Raw genomic sequence first — 21,890 nt, 5'->3', positions numbered from 1 at the left:
GAGGCCAAATAGTAACTTGACCAGTTTGTTTTGCAAGGTTTGAAGCGTTGTTTGTAATTCCTTTTGTGGTGCTATGCTACCATGAGGTGCATGCAGTCAAAATGACATTGGATGAGTGTTCTAGCTAGTGTCCTCAGTGTATTCCTACTGACCAACGAAGAAATCCTACTCAAAATTCTTGTTCTTTGGTTGACTTTCCTGATTACTTTTGTTGCTATTTTTTCATTGGAAAGATTTATAAAATACAACTCAGGTAGGTAATTTCTTCTTTCCTTGTGATAACATTGTCACCCACTTTGACCGTGAAGTCTTTGGCCTTGCAGGGGTTAATTCTGTACCCAAAAAGAATGGCTTCAGTCTGGCCCAGCTTTAAACATCACAATTCATATGATAATATACATATTTATTTAAAATGGTATAGTGGACATGTGAGTTGGACCCAGAATTCAAACCTCACAATAAATAAGTATGACAAGACAAAGTAATGAATACAAGAAACACAAGAATACAAGAATGCACCTTTATTGAATACAATAGGTCATATTTTATGACTTTGTACGGTGACTTGAATTGGAGAACTTATTCAGCAGCGTCTTTTCCCTGTAACAATAGGAATATAATTTTAGATATTCAACATGAATCTTTAGTTAAATCTTAGTTAAAGATAGTCAACACAATGACCCTTCATATTGAACATGTATTACCTTGGAGTCACGACTTTTAGCTCTCATCTTGTTGACCTGGCCTTCAGCGATGTCAGCACGCTCTTCAGCCTCCTCCAGCTCATTCTGAACCTTTCTGCACTTGGACAGGTGAGTGTTGGCTGCTTCCTCCTACAATATGATAGAGATGGTTCAAAGCCTCAATATTTGAAAAGAGCATCTTACAATTATAGTCCAAACAAGACAATTTCAGGAAATTGTAATGAGTGGTTGTGACAAATACAGTGGCCCATGTAGCATGTTTATGAGTGAGCCTTGACAGGTTCTCATTGGAATGGCACAATCATGGCTGTTTTCTTGTTCTTGTTCGGCACCCCGAGCCAAAAATTGCAGCTAATAGGAAACAAAGTCTATTGCTTTCTGTAGTCCATTTTGGAAATGGACTTTTACCATTAGGCCTGAAACACACTGCCTGCGTCTGCAGCATGTGCATGCTTTTCCTTTCAGCACCCATGTTACAGTATAAGGTCAGAGCTTCCACAACGCCCATGTGTGCAGTGCATTGCAGTACCGCCGTGTGGATGCTATGCTGCAGAAACATGGCAAGCTAGAGATTACATATTCCGCTTGTGGAAAGCAGCAAGATGGACACTGAAAAATGCTCTGCTGTTGGTCATATTAACAACTGATTCCTATTATACCTTTAATTATTCCATTAGTTAAACTATGACAACAACACTATGCCCATGGCAACCACAACTAAAGATGTATATTTGTCTTACCGCTTCCTCAGCCTGCCTCTTGTAGCCCTTCACCTTCATCTGCAGTTTGTCTACCAGATCCTGAAGCCTGCCAAGATTCTTCTTGTCCTCTTCAGTCTGAAGTAAAGTGAATTTATAACATCAGTTGTATGTTCATGCAATTTATTTTAATTTAGTCAGTGGCATGATGGTTATTTAAATGAACATGATATACAGTACCTGGTATGTCAGCTCCTTCACTCTCCTCTCGTACTTGCGGACACCTTTAATAGCGTCAGCTCCGCCTCTCTGTGCTCCTTCAACCTCTCCCTCCAGTTCACGCACCTTCACAATGGAATGATGTACAATGAAATGATTTCTTCTTATTTCATTGACTATAAGCTGTGTTGAAGTAAACTACATCTTACCCTGCCCTCCAGTTTCTGGAGCTGCTTCTTGCCTCCCTTCATAGCCAGGTTCTCTGCCTCGTCCAGGCGGTGCTGCAGGTCCTTGACTGTGACCTCCAGGTTCTTCTTCATCCTCTCCAAGTGAGAACTAGTGTCTTGCTCCTTCTTAAGCTCTTCTGCCATCATAGCAGCCTGGAGAGTAATGTTTGTACAAGATAAAATAAACTTCATTGTACCGCTAGGAAAAGATTATGCTGCTTTATCACACAAAAAAATCACAATATACAAATAATGTACATAGATAGATAAAAGATTCACATGTTGACTGTGAGAAAAATAGCTAATTAAAATGTTATTGGTAATAATAAGGTAATAAACAGATACTAGTGTCATAAGACCAGAAGGAAACAAACCAGGTAAATATCTTTATGGGGGGTCAGTCTGCACTGTAGCATTCTGAACCATCTGCCAGAAGCCAGCACCTCAGAATGTTGGTTTCAGAATGTTCTTTGTCTCCCTGAGCAAATATTTCTGATATAAAGACTGAAAATAGTGATGTTCCTTTTTTCCCTATGATCTTCATCATGGCTGTTTGAATAAGACAAGTTTAGCATTTAGTTCTCTGTTGTAGCCTATTCTAGAGCAACGGTTTTCAACATGGCATGCCATGAGCGAGCTGTATTGTATTGTACGTTTATATTAAGCATGCCAAAAGGATGTCTAATTGTCCTGGTATAATGGATAAGGGGCGGTCATCCTAACTTACATCAGTGATGGCTTTCTTTGCCTTCTCCTCAGCATTCCTTGCTTCTTGAACACTGTCATCCACTTCACCTTGGACCTGGATCAGGTCACTCTCAAGTTTCTTCTTGGTGCCCAAAAGGCTTGTGTTCTAAATTAAAGATTCGGTTTAGCAATGCAAGTATGCATGACTTGTATGTTAAATATGTTGAGTTTTTCTATTGACTTACCTGGGAGTGCAACAGGCCAGCGCGTTCACTAGTATCCACTAGTTCTTGTTCAGCCACTTTGCGGCCTCTCTCTGTCTGTTCCAGAGCCACTCTCAGCTCATCGATCTCAGAAACCATCAGGCCATTCCTACGCTCCACCATGGCAGCTTGCTCCTTCATATCTTCTTGGCCTCTGCAAGCATCGTCAAGGTGCAGTTGGGCATCCTAAAATAAATCACATTTGGGGTGGTCAAGTTAAGAGGAACATCAGATTGTGACTTGTTCAGTGCAGTTCCATTGTTTGAATATGTGTCTAACTAATATGTTTTGCACCTTAAGCTGTCCCTGGACGTTCCTCAGTTGCTTCTGGGCCTCAGCAGCCTGGCGGTTGGCATGGCTCAGCTGAACCTCCATCTCGTTCAGGTCTCCCTCCATCTTCTTCTTGATTCTCAGGGCATCGTTTCTGCTCCTGACCTCAGAGTCCAGAGTGCTCTGCATGGAGTCAATCACCCTCTGACTGTTCCTCTTGATCCCCTCCATCTCTTCGTCCTTCTCTGCCAGCTTTCTGTCAACCTCACCCTTGATCTGGTTGAGCTCTAGCTGGACACGAAGAATCTTGGACTCCTCGTGCTCCAGAGTACCCTAAAATGTAATACAGGATCAAAAGATTGTACCTTTTAATGTAACATCGATCATATACTGCTACACTGTTTGAATATAAAACTTGTTGAAAACTTGGTAAAAGTTTTACCTCAGCTTCCTCCAGGGCTGTCTGGATCTCTGACTTCTCTGTCTCTGTCTGTTTCTTGGATTTCTCCAGCTCATGGATGCTCTTTCCAGTCTCACCAATCTGTTCAGTCAGGTCTGAGATCTCCTCTGCAGTTGATTGGAAATAATGAATGAGGAACTTTCCAAATATTAACTATTTTGTATTTGTATTTGTATTTGCATTTGAATAAAGTTGTAGCCTGATCTTGAACATTAAATGATTTTGTTTCGTACTGTTATTAAAAACTCACGTTGCAGGTTCTTGTTCTCACGCTTCATGGTCTCCAGGTGGTCCAGAGACTCCTCATAGGAATTCTTCATTTTAAACATCTCAGTGCTGAGAGAACGAGCCTCTTTCTGAGCTCCCTCCAGCTCGGCCTGGCCCTCCTCATATTTCTGCTTCCAATCTGCCAAGACCTGCACAGCATTTGTAACGAAATGTGTCATTTACCCCAGTTTAAGGAGGCAAGAATGATTTTGTTCTAAAATAATCTATGTCAAAGCACCTTATCAAAGTTCCTCTGTTTCTTGTCAAGGTTGGCAGCTAAACCATTTGCCCTCTCCACATCAATCATAAGGTCTTCCACTTCACCCTGGAGTCTCTGTTTGGTTTTCTCCAGAGAGGCGCACTTGGAATTCACAGCCTCGATTTGCTCCTCAGCTTCCTGAAGACGCTGGGCGAGCTTCTTCCTGTTGATCAGTTTTGAATGGAATCAAATTATTTAGAGCAATATTTTGTATAGTGAGTGGTACCTGATGTTGTAAAAACACTGATCACTTACTTAGCTTCCTCCAGCTCCTCAGTGCGTTGGACAGCATCAGTCTCATACTTGCTCCTCCACTGACACACCTCAGCGTTGGCCTTGGACATTCCACGCTGCAGCTCGGCCTTGGCCTCCTGCTCCTCCTCAAACTGTTCCCTCAGAAGGTCACAGTCATGGCGAGCTGATTGCACAGCATGGGCAAGGGCATTCTTTGCCTGTCAAAAGAAAAATGCCAAAGACATGTCAGCTGGATATAATTACAAAAAGACTATTTGTAAAAAAAAAAAAGAAGCTGTTCCTTACCTTAACCTCCTCTTCAACGTGTCTCTTCAACTCCTCAATCTGTTGGGTGAAGGCCTGCTTGCCTCTGGTGAGCTGAGAGACGAGACCTTCTTTCTCCTCAAGTTGACGAGCAAACTCACCTAGTTAGAAATTTAAATATTTGTTTCAAACTTTTCAATAATCTTTGTTGAATATATATTCCTTACATTTCTGGGATGACTGCTGATCAAAGCATTATCTCTAATTATGTAATTTGCTCAAGTACTATTGACAAACCATGTAGGCTACTACACTTTACGATGAACATTTACCATTTTCCGTCAACAGTCTTGCTCTCTGAGCTCCAATATCATTTAACTGGCGAACATTCTCATCACTCTTGGCCTTGATTTCACTGAGTTGGTCTTCAAGGGTGCGGCACATCTTCTCAAGATTTCCCTGTTGATTAACATTGGACATATTCAATCACTGAAGTAACCTACAATGTATTCCCTTGTTTTAGTAATTCTTGTATTTGTAAAGAATTACACACACGCATTCTATTCTACCTTTGCCTTAGCAACAGCTTCCATGTTGCTGGACAGGTCATCGATCTCCATCTTGTATTCACTCTTCTCCTTCTCCAGTTTCTGCTTGACACGCTGGAGGTTGTCGATCTGCTCGCCTAGCTCTGCAACGCTGTCCGCCTGTTTCTTACGGAGACCAGAAGCAGTGGCTTCATGCTGCAGGGTGGACTCTTCGAGGTCACGACGCAGCTTCTGGAACTCAGCCTCACGCTTCTTATTCATCTCGATCTGAGCAGCGGTGGCTCCACCGGCCTCTTCCAGCCTCTCGCTGATCTCCTCAAGTTCCCTGGAGAGGTCAGCTCTCTGCTTCTCAACCTTGGCACGAGCGGCACGCTCTGCCTCGATCTCCTCCTCCAGTTCTTCAATGCGAGCCTTTCAAATTAATGAACATATTAAAATCCTAATTTACACTTACTTATTATCAACGATTTTAAAGAAGATGAATAAAATAAATACCTGGAGTTCTTTGATCTTCTTCTGCAGCTGGGCTCCCAAAGATTGCTCATCCTCAATCTTACTCAGAAGCTGGCTTACTTCAAAGTCCTTCCTGTGGAATACAGTACATCATATTTTAGTGGTAGTTTTTATCCATGGCATTTCATATTAATAATACATAATATGAATAAAAATAACTATCAATTATTCATATTGTGGTCCACATTACTTCTTAATCTTCTCATCAGACTGCTGCTTGTCATTCTCCAGATCCATGATGGATTCCTGGGCCAGTTTCAGATCACCCTCAAGCTTTCTCTTGGCTCTCTCAAGGTCCATGCGGAGCTTCTTCTCTTGCTCCAGAGAACCCTCCAACTGCACAACAATATATTTGTCTTAGTATTCAGTACAATAATAGACATACCGTATACGTTCAAAACATCCAATTGACTTGATAAACTCACATCGTCAACTTGCTGCTCCAGCTTGGTCTTGGCCTTGGTCAGAGTGTTGACTTTGTCTTCCTCTGCCTGCAGGTCATCAAGAGTCTGCTGATGTGCCTCTTGGAGGGCCTTCTTTTCCTTGGTCAGCTTAGCAAGACCTTCATCCTGAGAGGCCATCTCCTCAGTCAGGTTCTTCACCTGAATAACATGAATGAATGGATCATTATTGTTCTATAACTTGATAAGACGGCTTGAGTGTATAATCATGAATGGATCATTATTGTTCTATAACTTTATAAGACGGCTATGTATAATGTTGAACCTTGTTTTCAGTGGCATGTTTCTCCTTCTCCACTTTGGCCAGGGTGAGCTCCAGGTCATCAATGTCCTTCTTGAGCTCAGAGCATTCATCTTCCAGCTTCCTCTTCTTGGCAGTCAGTTCAGCATTGATCTCCTCCTCGTCCTCCAGTCTCTCAGTCGTCTCTTTGACCTTTGCCTCCAACTGGATCTTACTTTTAATAAGACCCTCACATCTCTCCTCAGCATCATTCAATGCTTCATCTCCCTGGTTGTCAATGAAAAAGATAAGTGAGGGACATTTTTGCAGCATTTGTTCTGGGTGAGATATATGAGATTTGTTTTGCAGCTGCTTCCTGGGGGGGGGGGGGGGGTACATTAACACAGGGGAGATTAACTGACTTAACAAGCTGATGAAGAATGCAGGCTCTATCATTGTCAGAGCCTGGACGGTACGGAGGCGGTAGCGGAGGTGAGGACAAGGAAGAAGCTGGAGGCTATCAACCTCCTCCAAAATAATATACTATAGTATTACGTGGGTGAGGAGCAGTGGCATATACAGATTCAACCTCCCCCACAAATTGGGTCAGGCCTTTGTGCTGGTAGCCATGTAGCTATACAATGATGCCAACAGCCGTTCGACCACCAGACATTCTCTGCCATGGTCCACATCTGCATTCTACATTAGATAAAATATTTAAGATAGGATGATAAACAATATGAAATATTATCAACATTTCCTGTACAAGTGTAGCTACTTACTGATGACGCTGCCGTTGCAAGGTTATTCTTCTCCTGCGTCACAGCCACCAGTTTCTCTTCCAGTGTCTTCTTCGTGGCCAGGGCAGCAGCCAGGTCAATCTTCATCTTCTCATAGTTCTCCTTCATGTTCTGCAGCTCCTTCTCAGTCTCGGCGCTCTGCAGTAGAGGCTTGATCTTGAAGTACAGCCCCATCCATGGCCAGTTTTTCACATTGCAGAATGAGCGCACGTTGAACTGGATGGTGTAAATGGCCTCTCTGTGGAAAGTCGTTTCAATGGATCATGATTTAGCTGAAGATCGAGGGTTTCCATGTAATACGACTGCAGCCTGTTATTAAAGCTGTTATTATTGTGTCATAGTTGTTTCTTTTGTTGTCGGAAGGTAAATGCAGATGGCCACCCGTCCTAGAGCCCGTATCTGCTCAAGGTTTCTTCTCCTGTTTAAGGGGAGTGTTTTTCCTTACCACCATCATCAAAAGCTTCCTCTGCAATTTTTGCTATTTTTATTATAATGATATGACATTTTACTTTTGTTTTATTGAACAGCAATGACAATGTTTACTTACAAATTGTACTTAATATTGAATTGATGTTTTCATATTACCTCCTAACCATCATCTTGACAAACTCCTTCCTCATGACGTAAGCTCGTCCGAGAGCCTGAGTCATGGTGACCAGAGCAAACAGCTTTTCATCTCGCATCTCCTCAAGGACACCCAGCAGACCAGCTTTGAAGAACACCTGAATACAATGTTACAAACACTGAGCATTGAGCAACTAAACAACCGTAAAATCTACTTTTAATCCTCTCTGGATAATGTTAAACCAGATTGGGAGTGTGTTTACCTTGGTGTGTCCAAACTTGTACTCATCATGAGGTACGTCAATGGACCCAAGAAGCTTCTCAGAGGCTTTCTTGTTGTCCATGAACGCGCCATCGGGACATGCGCTGGCATTCAGTACTTTGTACCTGTTTTTTTAAAGTTCATGGTCATTTTGCGCTGACATTCAGTACTTTGTACCTGTTTTGTAAAAGTGGGTCATTTTGTGTTAATAGGTGTGGAACAAAAAGTTGCTGGAAAAAGGAATGAATACCTCTGCTTGAAGTCAGCATAGGGGATTCTGCTTGGGAAGCCCTTTGTACAAATCCTGATGCCCTCCAGCACACCGTTACACCTCAGCTGGTGGATGACCAGGAAGTTCTCCATCAGGCCTGTAAAGATGTTGCTTCATTATTATTAGGACAAAATAGTTACACACTGGCCAAAGTTGCATTCAATGGCCACCTCACAATCATTTGTTTAAATGTTTATTTTCAGTGTTTACCTGGAGTCTTGGACTCGTTGGGAATCAGGCAACGCACAAAGTGAGGATGAGTGCTTCTCAGATTGGTCATCAGCATCCCCAAGTTCGCCTATTGAGACAATTATTATTAGTAAAAAGTAAGACAATATTGTACTTTTCCCCCCACTAGAATTATTGGAACTCTTTAGATTCTAGTTACTTTACAGATTTAGATTTTTCTAAAACATACATTAACCACTTAAGCCCTGTTTTAAACTTCAGCCATTCAAAGATAGCTGCTTTACAAGCTCACATCATGTGATACAGAAATTGTTTAATTCCAACATGAAAAGACATGCCTATTTTTCACAGGAATATAATGTTGATAATAATGAATAAATATTCTTACCCTGAAAGCACTAGACACAGTCTGCATGGAACCACCCTTCTTCTTGCCGCCCTTCTTTGTGCTATCTGTTTATATTGGTTAGAATCATGAGTGGACAGTTTCTCCCCCATCCCTCCTTTTCTTCATTTGTTAAAGTCAACAGACATATATTTTTTGATATACAGAATGAAAATTCCTCCCTTCTTGTCAAATTCTGAGTGTTTATAGTATTAGGCTCAGGTGGGGTATAGAACACATTATATTATATTATTACATTAATAAACATACCTTCAGACTCAGGAGGAGGATAGAACACATTATATCATATTATTACATTAATACACATACCTTCAGACTCAGAAGGAGGATAGAACACATTATATCATATTATTATATTAATAAACATACCTTCAGGCTCAGGAGGAGGATAGAACACAGCCAGCAGTTTAACTGTAGACTTTTGGAACAGCTGAATGACAGAGTCGTTCAGGGGGTCCTTGTTCTTCTCAAGCCAGCCTGTGATGCTGTAGTCCACAGTTCCAGCGTAGTGGACCAGGGAGAAGTGGGCCTCACCCTTGCCTTTGGCCGGCTTGGGCTTCTCAAAGGCCTTGTTCTTCCCAAGATGCTGGTCAAGCAACTTTTCGGCGAAGGTTTTGTCTGAAGACTTTGGGAACATGCACTGCTCTTCAAGGATGGAGAAGATGCCCAAGGGCTTTGTAAAGGAGACAAAAGAGACAAATCACCACAAACGAAGTGCCAATGACAAAAACTATATTAACATCAAGTCCATTAAAGCACAACATAATTGTATACCTTCTCAATGAGCTTAATGCAGACAGCCAAGTCCATAATAATATATAATAATATAATAATAATTGTATAACTTCTCAATCAGCTCAATGCAGACAGCCAAGTCCATGATAATATATAATAGTATAATACTAATTGTATTCCTTCTCAATCAGCTCAATGCAGACAGCCAAGTCCATGATAATATATAATAGTATAATAATGATTGTATACCTTCTCAATCAGCTCAATGCAGACAGTCAAGTCCATGATAATATATAATAGTATAATAATAAGTGTTGTTTAAAGCCCAGCCAATAGGAACACAGAGGGCTTAAGCAATTAAGGGCACCTACCAAGTTTGGGGCGTTAAGAATGCTGGGAACTGGAGTTATGGCTGTTTAAAGCCCAGCCAATAGGAACACAGAGGGGGCAGGGCTTAAGCAATTACAGCCTGTCCAAATTGGCCGCCTAAGAGCACCTACCAAGTTTGGGGTGTTAAGCATGCTGGGAACTGGAGTTATGGGTGTTAAAGCCCAGCCAATAGGAACACTGAGGGGGCAGGGATTAAGTAATTACAGCCTGTCTTTATTGGACCGTCTAAGAGCACCAACCAAGTTTGGGGCGTTTAGCAAGCTGGGAAGTGGAGTTATGGCTGTTTAAAGTACAACCAATAGGAACACAGTGGGGGTAGGCTAAGGGTGCGCCTGTGGCACCGTCCCTGTTGTGTCTATTCTGATGGCAGACCCCTGACCAGTGTTGGTGCCAAGTTTGGTGCGGATCGGGGCAATGGTACGCCTCGCTGTTCCGCACGTTACATTTGTGACGTCCGTCCACCCGCCCGTCCTCTAGACAACATAAATTATCCCGCTAATTAAATGGCTACTTAAAGTGAAACGAGATTTCTCACGTCTAGCGAGAATTTCGGTGGGGCGCATTCAAGACAGTCACGTTGGATAGTATTCTGTCACTATGAACGTCTGATCTCACAAAAAAAAGCTATTCAAATATGCGATTTAGCGCAAGGGCCATAGGCGCGCGTTTTTAGCTGTGACGGACCCGGGATGGAGTTATGACATTTTTCTACTGTACCACTCATCCTAGGATATCATAACATCATAGAAAAGGTGAGAAAACCGTGGGGAAATTCCTTTAATAAATAAATTAATAAATGTACCCAAAAGTTACAAGAAAACAAAGTATGTCCTTGCTTACGGTAATGAAAGTGTTCCATAAGTGTTACGCCGTGCGGACACGGTCAACTCGGAAAACAAGGAAGTGTTGATCAAATAGAATCAATTTTCGGTTACTGCATTTCTATTTCTCGCTTCTTCGCTTCTTCACTTGAGATCAATGTTTAGCTGTAAATGACATTGTGTGTTTGTTTACATCAAATCAACTAGCGCAGGTGCACAAAATCAACTAGCACAGGTGCTCTGAGCCTTTGATTAGACAGCGGTCTGTTATTGAGCTCATCGGTCATTATCCAGAAATAACACACAGCTGAATTCAGTGATTGACCAATCAGAATTAAGCATCCAACCAAGCCGTGTAATAAAATATAATAATACCTTCTCAATTAGCTCAATGCAGACAGCCAAGTCCATGCCGAAGTCAATGAGATCCCAGGGAATTCCTTCCTTCTTGTACTCTTCTTGCTCCAGAACAAACATGGTGTGGTTGAAAAACTGTTGCAGTTTCTCATTGGTGAAGTTGATGCACAGCTGCTCCAGGGTGTTGAACTGTGAGTGGAAATATCATTAGCCCAATTTCTTGTAATTGTGTAATTGTGACAAAAATAATAAGTCTCCCACTTAAAACAAGTCCATGCTTACATCAAAGATTTCAAAACCAGCGATGTCCAGCACACCAATGTAGTAGTTTCTCTGCTGCTTGGTGTCCAGCATCTCATTGATCCTAACGACCATCCAGAAGAACTCCTTCTCATAGAGGGACTTGGCCAAGGCACCAACTGAGTTCATTACCTATGGAAATAGGAACGTTATTAGTAGGGGTGTGAATTACACAATTTACAATTTAGGCATTTAGTAGACGCTCTTAATCCAGAGTGATTTACAGTAAGCAAGGAAAACACGAGGTAATGTATCAAATGCATTGCATTAGTAATCTAGGATCATAGGTAAACCAAGAACCTATCATCAGTCTAAACATTATAATCTAAAACAATCTATAATCTGCACATTGAAACTATACACTTGGATGCCAGGTCTACAGATTAACCTGGCATCTGTCTACATAACATGCCATCGAAATTACATTTAGCCTTTGCATAAGCCTGCAAGGTCATCAAGGCTAGGGCAAGTTCTACGGCAAGTGCTACGGGCTATGGAGTCTGAAGAGGTGAGTCTTCAGATTACGGCGGAAGATTGGGACTGAGTCTGCAATGGGGAGTTTGTTCCACAGTTTGGGAGCCAGAAGGGAGAAGAGTCTGTCCCGGGTGTTTTTACAGAAGATGATTTAAGACAGTCTGGACACAACTCAAAAAGATATTAGAGTTCTAATGGTATGCTGTGTTGAGAATATAAAGTGTGTATGAAATCAGAACATGGCAATAATGTAATTTACTCACCTGTGGCACAGTCTGTCCCTTAGTGACATACTCGTTTCCAACTTTCACTCTGGGGTAGCAATACGCCTTAAGCATCTCTGCTGAGTTTATACCCAACAGGTAGCAAATCTTGTCAGCCTCTGAAATGATCATACAATTTGCAATTTACAATTTAGGCATTTAGCAGACGCTCTTAATCCAGAGTGTGATATACAGTAAGCAAGGTAAACACAAATTAATACATCAAATGCATAGAGATAGTAATCTAGGATCATAGGTACACCAAATAATCATCAGTCTGAACAGTATAATATATATATATATATATATATATATATATATATATATATATATAGTTTTTTATACCACGATTTTTGTAACCCATTCTTTTACCCAGTGCCAATTGCCTAAGCTTTAATCCTGGGTGCTACTCTCCCTCTGCCAGCTTGGGGAGAGCCCCGAACTGAGCTCATGCTTCCTTCAATGCATGAGGAGTGAGCAGGCCGCTTCTTATCACCTGACATGTGGGTGGAGTTTCCCCGGAAGGGTGTAGCGTGTGGAAGGAACACATTTATTTACCATAGGGGACACAGGGAGAACATGCAAACTCCACACAGAAAGGCCCTTTCGCCAACCCCACCTAAGGTATGGGCACTGATGACGCGGAGGAGAGAACATGCCCCCAGCGCCCACAGTGGGAATCGAACCCAGGACCTTCTCGTTGTGAGGCGACATCGCAACCGACTGCGCTACCGGCTGCGCCACCATGCCACCGTAAACGGTAAAATATTTAAAAAAACTAGAAAAAGTGCTCCTCGGAGCACAGGTCTCCGCCAGGTCAGGTAGGTTATTGTGGCCTCCTGGTGGCGCTATAATAGGCCAATGTGAAAAGGGTGCCATTTCTTCTTAGGCCTTGCACGGCAATCGGACACTACATTCATGAATTTGTTTTGCTAAATTAGACCTGCGCTATAACAGGCCAATGTTAAAAGGGTGGCATTTGTTCCTCAACATAGTGTGATTGTGCGTGCAAAGTTTGACCGCAATCGGATGCTGCTTTCATGATTTGCGGCATTTTGTTCAAAACAAGCCACTACTGCAAACTTTAGATGTCAATCTTAGGCAATCAGGATGGAATATGAAAAATCCAACTCATCAGTCTTGATCACACGACTATAGAGATCATGTGTACCGATTTGCGTGAAATTTGCATAAAATATTTAGGCTTAATAGCAAAAAAATTGTTTTACATAAGTCGGCCTCCTGGTGGCGCTATAAAAGGCAGATGTGAAAAATGCAGGGCAAAGGTTTTTCCTTGACCTCTAGGGAGTGCGCTTACAAAGTTTTACACAGATCGGTGCAGTTATAGGTAAAAACACGAATCGGCCTGTTATAGCGCCACCATGAGGCTGATTTGAACATTTTCAAGTGCCATTTCTTCCCCGGCATAGTGGAAATATGCGTGCACAATTTCAAGGAAATTGCATGCTGTGTTCATGATTTGAGGCATTTTGTTCAAAACGGAGCACTCCTGCAAACTTTGGAAGCCATTTTTAGCCAATCAGGATGGAATATGAGAAATCTGAAAGACTTGTTTGGTTTAATGACTATAGAGATACTGTGTACCGATTTGCGTGTTTTTTGGAAAAAATCTGTAGGAGTACTGTCAATGATTTGCACAAATCGGCCTCCTGGTGGCGCTATAACAGGCCCATGTGAAACATTTGAGGCAGAGGTTCTGAATTGGCATCCAGGGAGTGTGTTTGCACAGTTTCGCTTTAATCAAGCCAACGGTGCCGGAGATTAGCTGTTCACAGACGAACACACGGACGGATGGACACGGACGGACGGACAGGGGGCAAAACATACTCTCTCGCCATGCCTTTCGGCCTGGCGGAGACAATAATAATAATGGAAATATATTGAAAATATATTTAGCTTAGTCCATTTAGAATGTAAGTAAATACAGCTAGTAGATGCAGCTAACCCTCCGTGTTAATGATACATAATAATAATAATAGTAATAATAATAATAATAATTTATTATTATTATTATTACTATTATTATTATTAATAAAGATTAGCTCACCCTCCGTGCCGTCAGGTTCTGCCTGTTCTTCACGCTGCTTCTGTTTGAACTTCATGACACCATGATGCATCACTGCACCGGTGAACTTGTAGATCATCTGTTTTTCCTCACCGTTGAAGCCCAGGATGTCAATAGCCTCCTGATGTCAATAAGCAGAGATGTATTCAAAAGATTGAGATTAAGCATTAGATTAACAAACATAATTTAGAACTGTGTACAACTCAACAGTTAACAAACCAACATACAGTATAAGTGTATATACATGGTATCTGCACATTTCTAAAGTGACAATTTAAGGACTTTTAAGACCTATACAAAGTAAGTTGAAATAAAACAAATAAGACCATTACTGCATCAAAAGTAATCAACAAACTATACTATTCAAATTGTCAAACATTGGCCAAATTGTCGAATATTACCTAAGAAAGAGGTAAAAACATGTAAATCGGCTATTTTCACAATATTTATCTGTGGAACCGAGTCAAACTAAATGTAATGCCTCAACTGCTACAATTCCAAGTGCTTGTCAGGATGGGTTGGTCCCCAGTTCAAATAGGATTAGTTTGGGGGGTCACGGCCTGAAAACTTTGAGAACCACTGCTTTATAAAATACATTTTGCAGAGCAACTGACTGCAGTTCACACTATAGTGAGTATTAGAAAGAAACAAAAATGTTCACTGACATCAGTAGCGTCCAGCTCCACTTTGTCATCAATGCTGGCCACAGTGATCTGACCCATGCTGATCAACGGGAAGTCGTAGGGGTTGGAGCTGATCAGACACATTTCTTAAAAGGGATTAAAAAATGGTGAACATGTGTTTTTATTCATTCATTTATGTTCTCACTGCATCATCAGTAATTCCACTTACCAATAATCTCAGGTTTGTGGTTGGTCATCATCTGGAAAAAGATGTGGTAACCTCTCTCTGCAGGAAGCTGATAGGTCACTCTAGACTTCTCCAGCAGATCTTTTTGGGTTGTACATAACTCATAGTAATAATAATAATAATAATAATAATAATAATAATAATAATAATAATGATAATAATGATAATAATGATAAAAAGTATTATAATTATAATTACCCTTATAATTATAATTATAATTATAAAAATTTCAATTATAATAATAATTATAATAATAACAATAATAATCTATATGGGTTGTACATAACTCAAAATGTAATCCTCAAATGAACGCATATATTTTATCATCTTTGAACTTCATACTTACATGTCTCAATATCAGCACTGGCCAGTTTACCCGTTGTGCCGAAATGGATTCTGATGAATTTACCCTGTTTGATATAGCACAATTAGTTGCATCTACACTGTGGAATTATTGCAGGTTTTCTAATAAAGTGTAATTATTTATACTTACAAAGCGAGAGGAGTTGTCATTCCTCACAGTCTTGGCATTACCATAGGACTCCAGCAAGGGATTGGCTGCAATAATCTGATCCTCCAGTGACCCCTAGAATGTTTTAGACAATTGAACATTTGGTCAGAATTCTTTTAAATTGAATTGCTATATTGCATACAAATGCTTTATGTTCAAAAACATGTATTTGTTGAAGTTAAAAACCTGTACATATACCTTGATTTTACCGCTATCGGCCGCCGATTTCTCTCCACCAGAACTAGCTGTTGCAAAGTACTGGATGACACGCTTGGTGTTCACAGTCTTTCCAGCACCGGATTCTCCACTGGTTATAAATACACATATTCAGAGAAATGCAGTTAGTGAATTGATGTACAATGTTCTATTTTTAAAGCCTAGTAGATGGGAAACTTACGTGATCAGGACAGACTGGTTCTCTTTATCTGTAAAATGTAAAGCAAGCTTTTAGTCATGGATACACCACAAAACCATTAAAGTTATATTATTGTTTTGACATTGTCCTGAGTAGTACGTACCCATCTGCATGAACTGATAGGCGTTGTCAGAGACAGAGTAGATGTGGGGTGGAGCCTCAATACGCTTCTTGCCTCTGTAGGCATTTACAACCTCCTGGTCATACACTGGGAGCCACTTGTAGGGGTTCACAGTTGCACAAAACAAGCCAGAGTAGGTCTGAAGGGGAGAAGAGAGAGAACAATAACATCATACAACATAGCACTGAGCATGCCACATATCTAGCACAACGGATCACTAGAGCTGGGATTACAGTCACGAGTTTCAAGTGGCATCAACTAATGAGCTAGTTAACTTCAGAAGAGTTTGTTTGCATTTGTTTTTCTATGGTTTTCACTTGATGATATAACTTGTACACTGTATTTTTCTTTCTTCGCTATCGACTCAGTATGTAGAAAACCTTACATAGATCATCCATGCTGCATAACGCTCTTTGAGGTTATACAGGACAGTGGCTTCACTGAGGTGGGTCATCATGGCCATGTCCTCAATTTTGTCATACTTGGGAGGGTTCATAGGGTAGACATCAGCCTCCTTTACAGTTCTTTCCTAAAAAAAAAAAGCACAACCTCAGAATGTAATGTGATTTTTACTGAGCCACTATTTGATTTTAGATACACCTCTACCTACCGCCTTATCCAAGAGCGTTTCCACGGTGACGTTGCCACCGTCCTTCTTTAAAATTTTACACTTGAGGTAAAGCTCCTTAACATCGGCCACATATGCTGCAGTTTTGCCATCAAAGGGTGCAGCTTGAGCCTCCATTCTCTCCCTCTCTGGCTTACGGAGATAAATGGCGGCCTTGCCATACTGCTCCATCTCTGCGTCCGTACTCATGGTGGCGGCTTTCTGTAGACAGACAAATAGATGGTGTTGATGCCTTTTCTCACTTGAGATCTGAGCAGATAATTGTAGGACTATTCTTATGGTTATAGCTTATTGTAGGTTTATTAGAAAGATTATGAACACTCACTTTTCCCCACTACCAGTAGCAGTAGAATCTTGAGTGCAACCCCTAAGAGTGAAAAAACACATCATGTTGAGGACATTAACATTAGTTGATGATTTAATGCAATTTGTAATCATGATTTTTTTTATTTGTACTGAAGCAATGCTAGATTTCTTTCTTCTTTAATTCCATTGTATGAATTAAGGGTACATTAGAGGTGGGCAGTCTAGCCAAACTCTACTTGAGTAAAAAATATTGTTACTTTAAACTAATAATAACTCTAGTAGATGTAAAAGTACTCTTCCAAATAATTACTTGGTTAAGATTAAGAAAGTATCTGGTAAAAACACACACAATGTAAATTATTATTTAAATAATCATAACATAATTGAAATGTCTAAATCAAAATGAATGAACAAAAGTTAATTCAAATCTGACCTAAACCATATCACTATAAATACAATAATACACAATCAATCATTTAAATGGTTCAATATAACATAAATTATTCTGTCCACTCATTATTCAGTGTCTGTAACCTCGGATCATGTCTGTCGCTATGTGGCACTATGTACGGAGTCATTTAAAAAATGAATAGCTAACATGATAGATGTATTATTATTATTATTTTGACTATGAATAACTAACATCTCTAAAACATTTATATGACTATGAAGGACAGATAAAGTCTCACTCACCACTAAATGGAACGCTGAACTCCTCTGCAATGGGTACGTGTCAACCATCTCAGCATGCCTTATATTAGGTGTTCATTGCATGCTATGCAGAAAGTAAAAGTAGGAGTTGCCTTACAAGGTCCTTTCATTCTTGTTGTACACATAAAAATAAACTTGTAAAATTATACTTCCAACATTCACTTGATACTGCTTGGCTACGTGGTTAATGTCCATGCCAGTGGCAATAAATAGTGGTATAAATAGTTTAATTGGCAGGGTGGTCGGGTGCTGGGTTTCTTCATTTAGTCATTACAGCATGTCTTTTCAGATACACTATTTGGAACATGTTAATATTCAGTGAGGAAAGTAAATAAGTAATTACTCAAATACTGTACTTGAGTATAATTTTGAGTTGTCATTTTACTTGTGTATTTCCATTATATTCTACTTCAGACTTCACAAAACTTTTTGGTGGTTTTGACGTGTATTTAGTCAGGGTCACAGTTCAAATGTTTATGAGTTGTTAAAGGAGTATTTCACCCCCAAAAAAACTGGCTTAACCCATTAATACCTGAGATACGATTCTACAAATGTCTTCTAAATCCTAACAGTTTTCTGAAAAACCTATGTTGCTATATTATCAGTGGTGCTCACACTTTTTAATGTCATGGACCACCCACAATTATTATGTATTTGGCCGCCGACTCCATCTCAAAATATTTAGTTCCAGGTACGCCCAACAATTTGAGTTAACATATATATTCAGAGATTTCAAACATTTTTATGATTTTTCAAAAATAGCAGATCTACAAGCTATGAGCCAAAGTAGCCAAAGTATAAAATAATGGTTAAAGTGGTTACACAGATGCTTTCCCAGTTTTAATGGGTTAACGGGACAGGCTTTCACCTTAGGGGCACTGTCACCGGTCCATAAAAAAGTGTCTCACTTAACGTTATTTCCATTCCTTGTACTCATCACATTTCATTTCAGCATTACATTTCACCATGAATACATTCACTAACAGACTCTGCCATGTATAATTGCACACACAGCCTCTCTCACACAGCTGACACGGTCCAAGATTGTTGACACAGCTTGCCTATCAGCTTTACTAGTTTATAAAGCTCTAAATGGTCTGACACCTTCCTACCTCTATGACTGCCTGCCTATATTATGTTCCAAACCGCCCCCCTCAGATCTTCAAGTGCTGAGAGTAGTTGTTTTTTATGTATGACATACTTTCTTGTGAAAATAGCCGATCTACAATCTCACAACTTTTCAGATAGCAACGCGTTGTGAGCTTGTAGATCGACTATTTTCACTAGATTCCATTCCGAGGAGACAAAAAAAATCTTTATTGGTAAATGTTTTGTGAACCAGTGATCTAGAGTAGTTAGTGAAACAGAGGCTTGGTTCATAACGGACGGAAAAACCTCTAGATATCAACACCATCAGGGAGGCCATATCTCTAGCTCAATGAGAAGAGAGGCAGCCTGTGAATTCATCGGTCGCTGGTTCGATCCCTGTCCTCAACAATGTGTTGAGGTGATCATCATTTGGAATTCTTAGTTTTACAAATAAATTCAAATTCACCCCTCTCACCTGCTCTCACTCATCACCAATCACACCTGTCACAACTCATTAGTGGCCTGGTGGCTTTTTCTTTGAAATAATGTGTAGTTTTTCAAATATTTAACTTTAAGCACCCAATGCCACGTTATTGGCCATGGCCATTTAAAGGGTAGCAACATTAACAAACAAATGAGTCTATACCTGTGACAATGCTCTATACACCAGGCCTGGAATTTCGTCATTTTAGGGGCAAGGCCACTTGGCCTTTGGTATTGTACATGTTTTGAGGGCACAAAGGCCAAATGCCAGGGCAGGAAGGCCATCAAATAAAACAATGATAAAACAATGATTTTCAAGTCCACGGAAATAATGAATTTTACTTGAAGGTTATAAGGATGATTTAATTTTGATTTAGTACAAGAATAGTTCACAAAATAATGTATTGGCAAATTACCAATATTTGTACAAAGTCATAGACTATTAGTCTCAATATCATGCACTAATAACTTTAGTAGATTTTTCACTATTTAAAATATAGTATTTCTTAATTATTAATAATTATAGCTTGTAGATTGGCTATTTTCACCATTTTAACAGTTTTTCCACCCGACAGCGACATTATATAGCCTATATATAGTCCTGTGTCAGTATATGAGTCAGTTTTAGCAGATTTCATTCTAATTGGCTACTATGACTGCCTATTAATTTCATGGGCCTGGGTAGGGCCACCTGGCCTGGCGCAGCAGGTGAAGGCAATTAACTGAGACGAGGAGCTGCCCACCAAAAACGTGCTCAAACTATGTCAAACTGTCACATTCTAGCTGCTGAAATAAACTTTCCATTTGGATCATTGTTGACAAGAGAACAGAACATGGATTTGCTTGCAGTTTGCAAAAGGGTTATTTCGCTCCATCAGAGCGCAGGTGAGGTCACAGCTTCCTTCTCTCTACTTTTGTATTATATTGATAGCCTAAACTTTGAATTTCTTTGCAGTTATTAATTTCTATTAGGCTACTTGCTGGATATTAAGACTCATAATTTTGGGATGTTGGCTGTATGTTGTCAAATGTATTAATCTATATTTTGCTGTTGATCAAATGTCGGGTTTTGTACTGTGATTTGATGTGCACATGCATGCTGCCTGCCACTGACAATCAATGAGACAGACAGCTGTTATGCAGTTCACTTGTTCTACTGGGTAGTTCTAGTAAAATGGTAGTTTGAACGTTCTAAAAGGCAAGTGTAATGAACATTAATGATGGTAAAAAACATCGGGGCACATCGGTCTGTAGCTTACTCTGTACGAATACTCTCTCTCTCTCTCTCTCTCTCTCTCTCTCTCTCTCTCTCTCTCTCTCTCTCTCTCTCTCTCTCTCTCTCTCTCTCCCTCTCTCTCTCTCTCGCATGCGCTCTCTCTTGCTCTCTCCCTCCCTCCAGTCTCTCAATACATGCACACGGCGTGGTGTCATCAGCGCGTCATAGCTGGGGGCGGAGTCAGCTTGGGGGGAAAAGGTATTGGCTCTCGTCCGATTCAATGTTATTTCCGCGATTTTCAAATCAGATTTTTCAACAGAATAGACATTTTTTAATAAATCGCGATGGCTTACATGGATTCCCTGTTGTCAGTGGACAAAGAACCATACCTAAGCAAACTAAACAGCATAGGAATCGATTGTTGTCCGTACATTAGTAAGGACTGCACAGACGATCATACACAATGGCCCCTGGTTGCTTACCAGGACATCTACAGGTACCTCATTGAGTCGCCTGGTAAGAGAAACTATTACATTTTCTACAGCTATGATCAATTAAACTTACCATAATATCAAACACCAAGAGCCAGGAATGTATTAACTCTTTGCCTGCCATCGACAAGATTTCTCGTTTTTCTCTGCTAAGGCGTTGCCTGCCGTCGACGAGGTGCTTGTCCGCACCTTCTTACAATGTCTGGGTCTCCTGGGTCATGTGACGACAACCAGGTCACGTGACGACAACCAAGTCACGTGATAATACAAAAAAACACATTAAAAGCCTCATTTCACAGCTGGCTGCTGTGGGTGTAGGTACGTAATGTTGTCGGTGAGAGAGAGAGAGAGAGCAGTGTTGACAGAGCATTGGATTAGTTGAGTCGAGTTGAGATTTTTTTTAATTTTATTTTATGTATTATTTTGACTAGTAGTAGTTTGTATACTGCTACTAATCAGTTTATTTTGATAGTTTGAGTAGTTTACTTTAGTTTGAGCCATGCCGAAGGCACAGGACAAACGCCTCCGATCTCCCTCCCCTACCCGTGGCCCCCCTTTTGTAGATGTACTGGTCGACAGATGAGATGATCGCTACACCGTTCTTCAAGTCTTGCAACCGCTTTCAGCTCATCTGGAGTTTTCTGCACTTTAGTGACAACAGCGCTGTCCATGTGCCAGGGGACAAGATGTTCAAAATCCGCCCAGTGTTGGACTATATTGTGGGGAAATTCAAGGAATTGTACAAACCGGATCAGTGCATCTCTATTGATGAAGGTACACTTCCGTTCCGTGGGCACCTGAATTTTAAAGTTTATAACCCTCAAAAGCCAGTCAGAT

At 40.5% G+C, this 21,890-nt stretch overlaps 1 protein-coding gene across 1 annotated transcript; it reads right to left on the bottom strand.

The window, feature by feature from the left end:
• Positions 1-506: 506 nt before the first annotated feature.
• On the bottom strand, positions 507-17,794 carry LOC308104807 (myosin heavy chain, fast skeletal muscle-like). Its single transcript, XM_080455335.1, has 41 exons — positions 17,757-17,794; positions 17,083-17,124; positions 16,740-16,958; positions 16,515-16,658; positions 16,112-16,268; positions 15,991-16,018; positions 15,792-15,900; positions 15,576-15,668; positions 15,429-15,492; positions 15,065-15,163; positions 14,878-14,981; positions 14,195-14,333; positions 12,127-12,245; positions 11,372-11,521; positions 11,108-11,278; positions 9,156-9,459; positions 8,769-8,833; positions 8,402-8,489; positions 8,171-8,288; positions 7,922-8,045; positions 7,680-7,816; positions 7,077-7,332; positions 6,340-6,582; positions 6,039-6,215; positions 5,804-5,949; positions 5,596-5,686; positions 5,122-5,511; positions 4,885-5,011; positions 4,595-4,713; positions 4,310-4,506; positions 4,034-4,217; positions 3,779-3,944; positions 3,511-3,635; positions 3,093-3,401; positions 2,781-2,984; positions 2,576-2,701; positions 1,831-2,001; positions 1,643-1,747; positions 1,445-1,540; positions 705-833; positions 507-600 (listed from the first exon to the last, which is right to left on the bottom strand). The coding sequence occupies exons 3-41, from the start codon at positions 16,944-16,946 to the stop codon at positions 580-582; spliced, it is 5,802 nt and encodes a 1,933-aa protein (XP_080311461.1). The 5' UTR covers positions 16,947-16,958; positions 17,083-17,124; positions 17,757-17,794; the 3' UTR covers positions 507-579.
• Between the last annotated feature and the right edge of the window lie 4,096 nt (positions 17,795-21,890).

This window comes from Gymnoscopelus braueri, assembly GCF_963280865.1.
Source record: "Gymnoscopelus braueri genome assembly, chromosome: 17".
NCBI lineage: Eukaryota > Metazoa > Chordata > Actinopteri > Myctophiformes > Myctophidae > Gymnoscopelus > Gymnoscopelus braueri.
The sequence above is the reverse complement of the archived record's forward strand: the minus strand, read 5'-3'. Positions and strand labels throughout refer to the sequence as shown.

What these genes read in the sequence shown, in the direction of transcription:
- LOC308104807 (XM_080455335.1), bottom strand. Translation starts at nt 16,946, where the DNA reads ATGAGTACGGACGCAGAGATGGAGCAGTATGGCAAGGCCGCCATTTAT. An exon ending in ATGACAACTCCTCTCGCTTT is followed by an intron (nt 15,493 to 15,575) that starts GTAAGTATAAAT and finishes TATATCAAACAG; the next exon opens with GGTAAATTCATCAGAATCCA. An exon ending in CTGGCCTGTTGCACTCCCAG is followed by an intron (nt 2,702 to 2,780) that starts GTAAGTCAATAG and finishes TCTTTAATTTAG; the next exon opens with AACACAAGCCTTTTGGGCAC.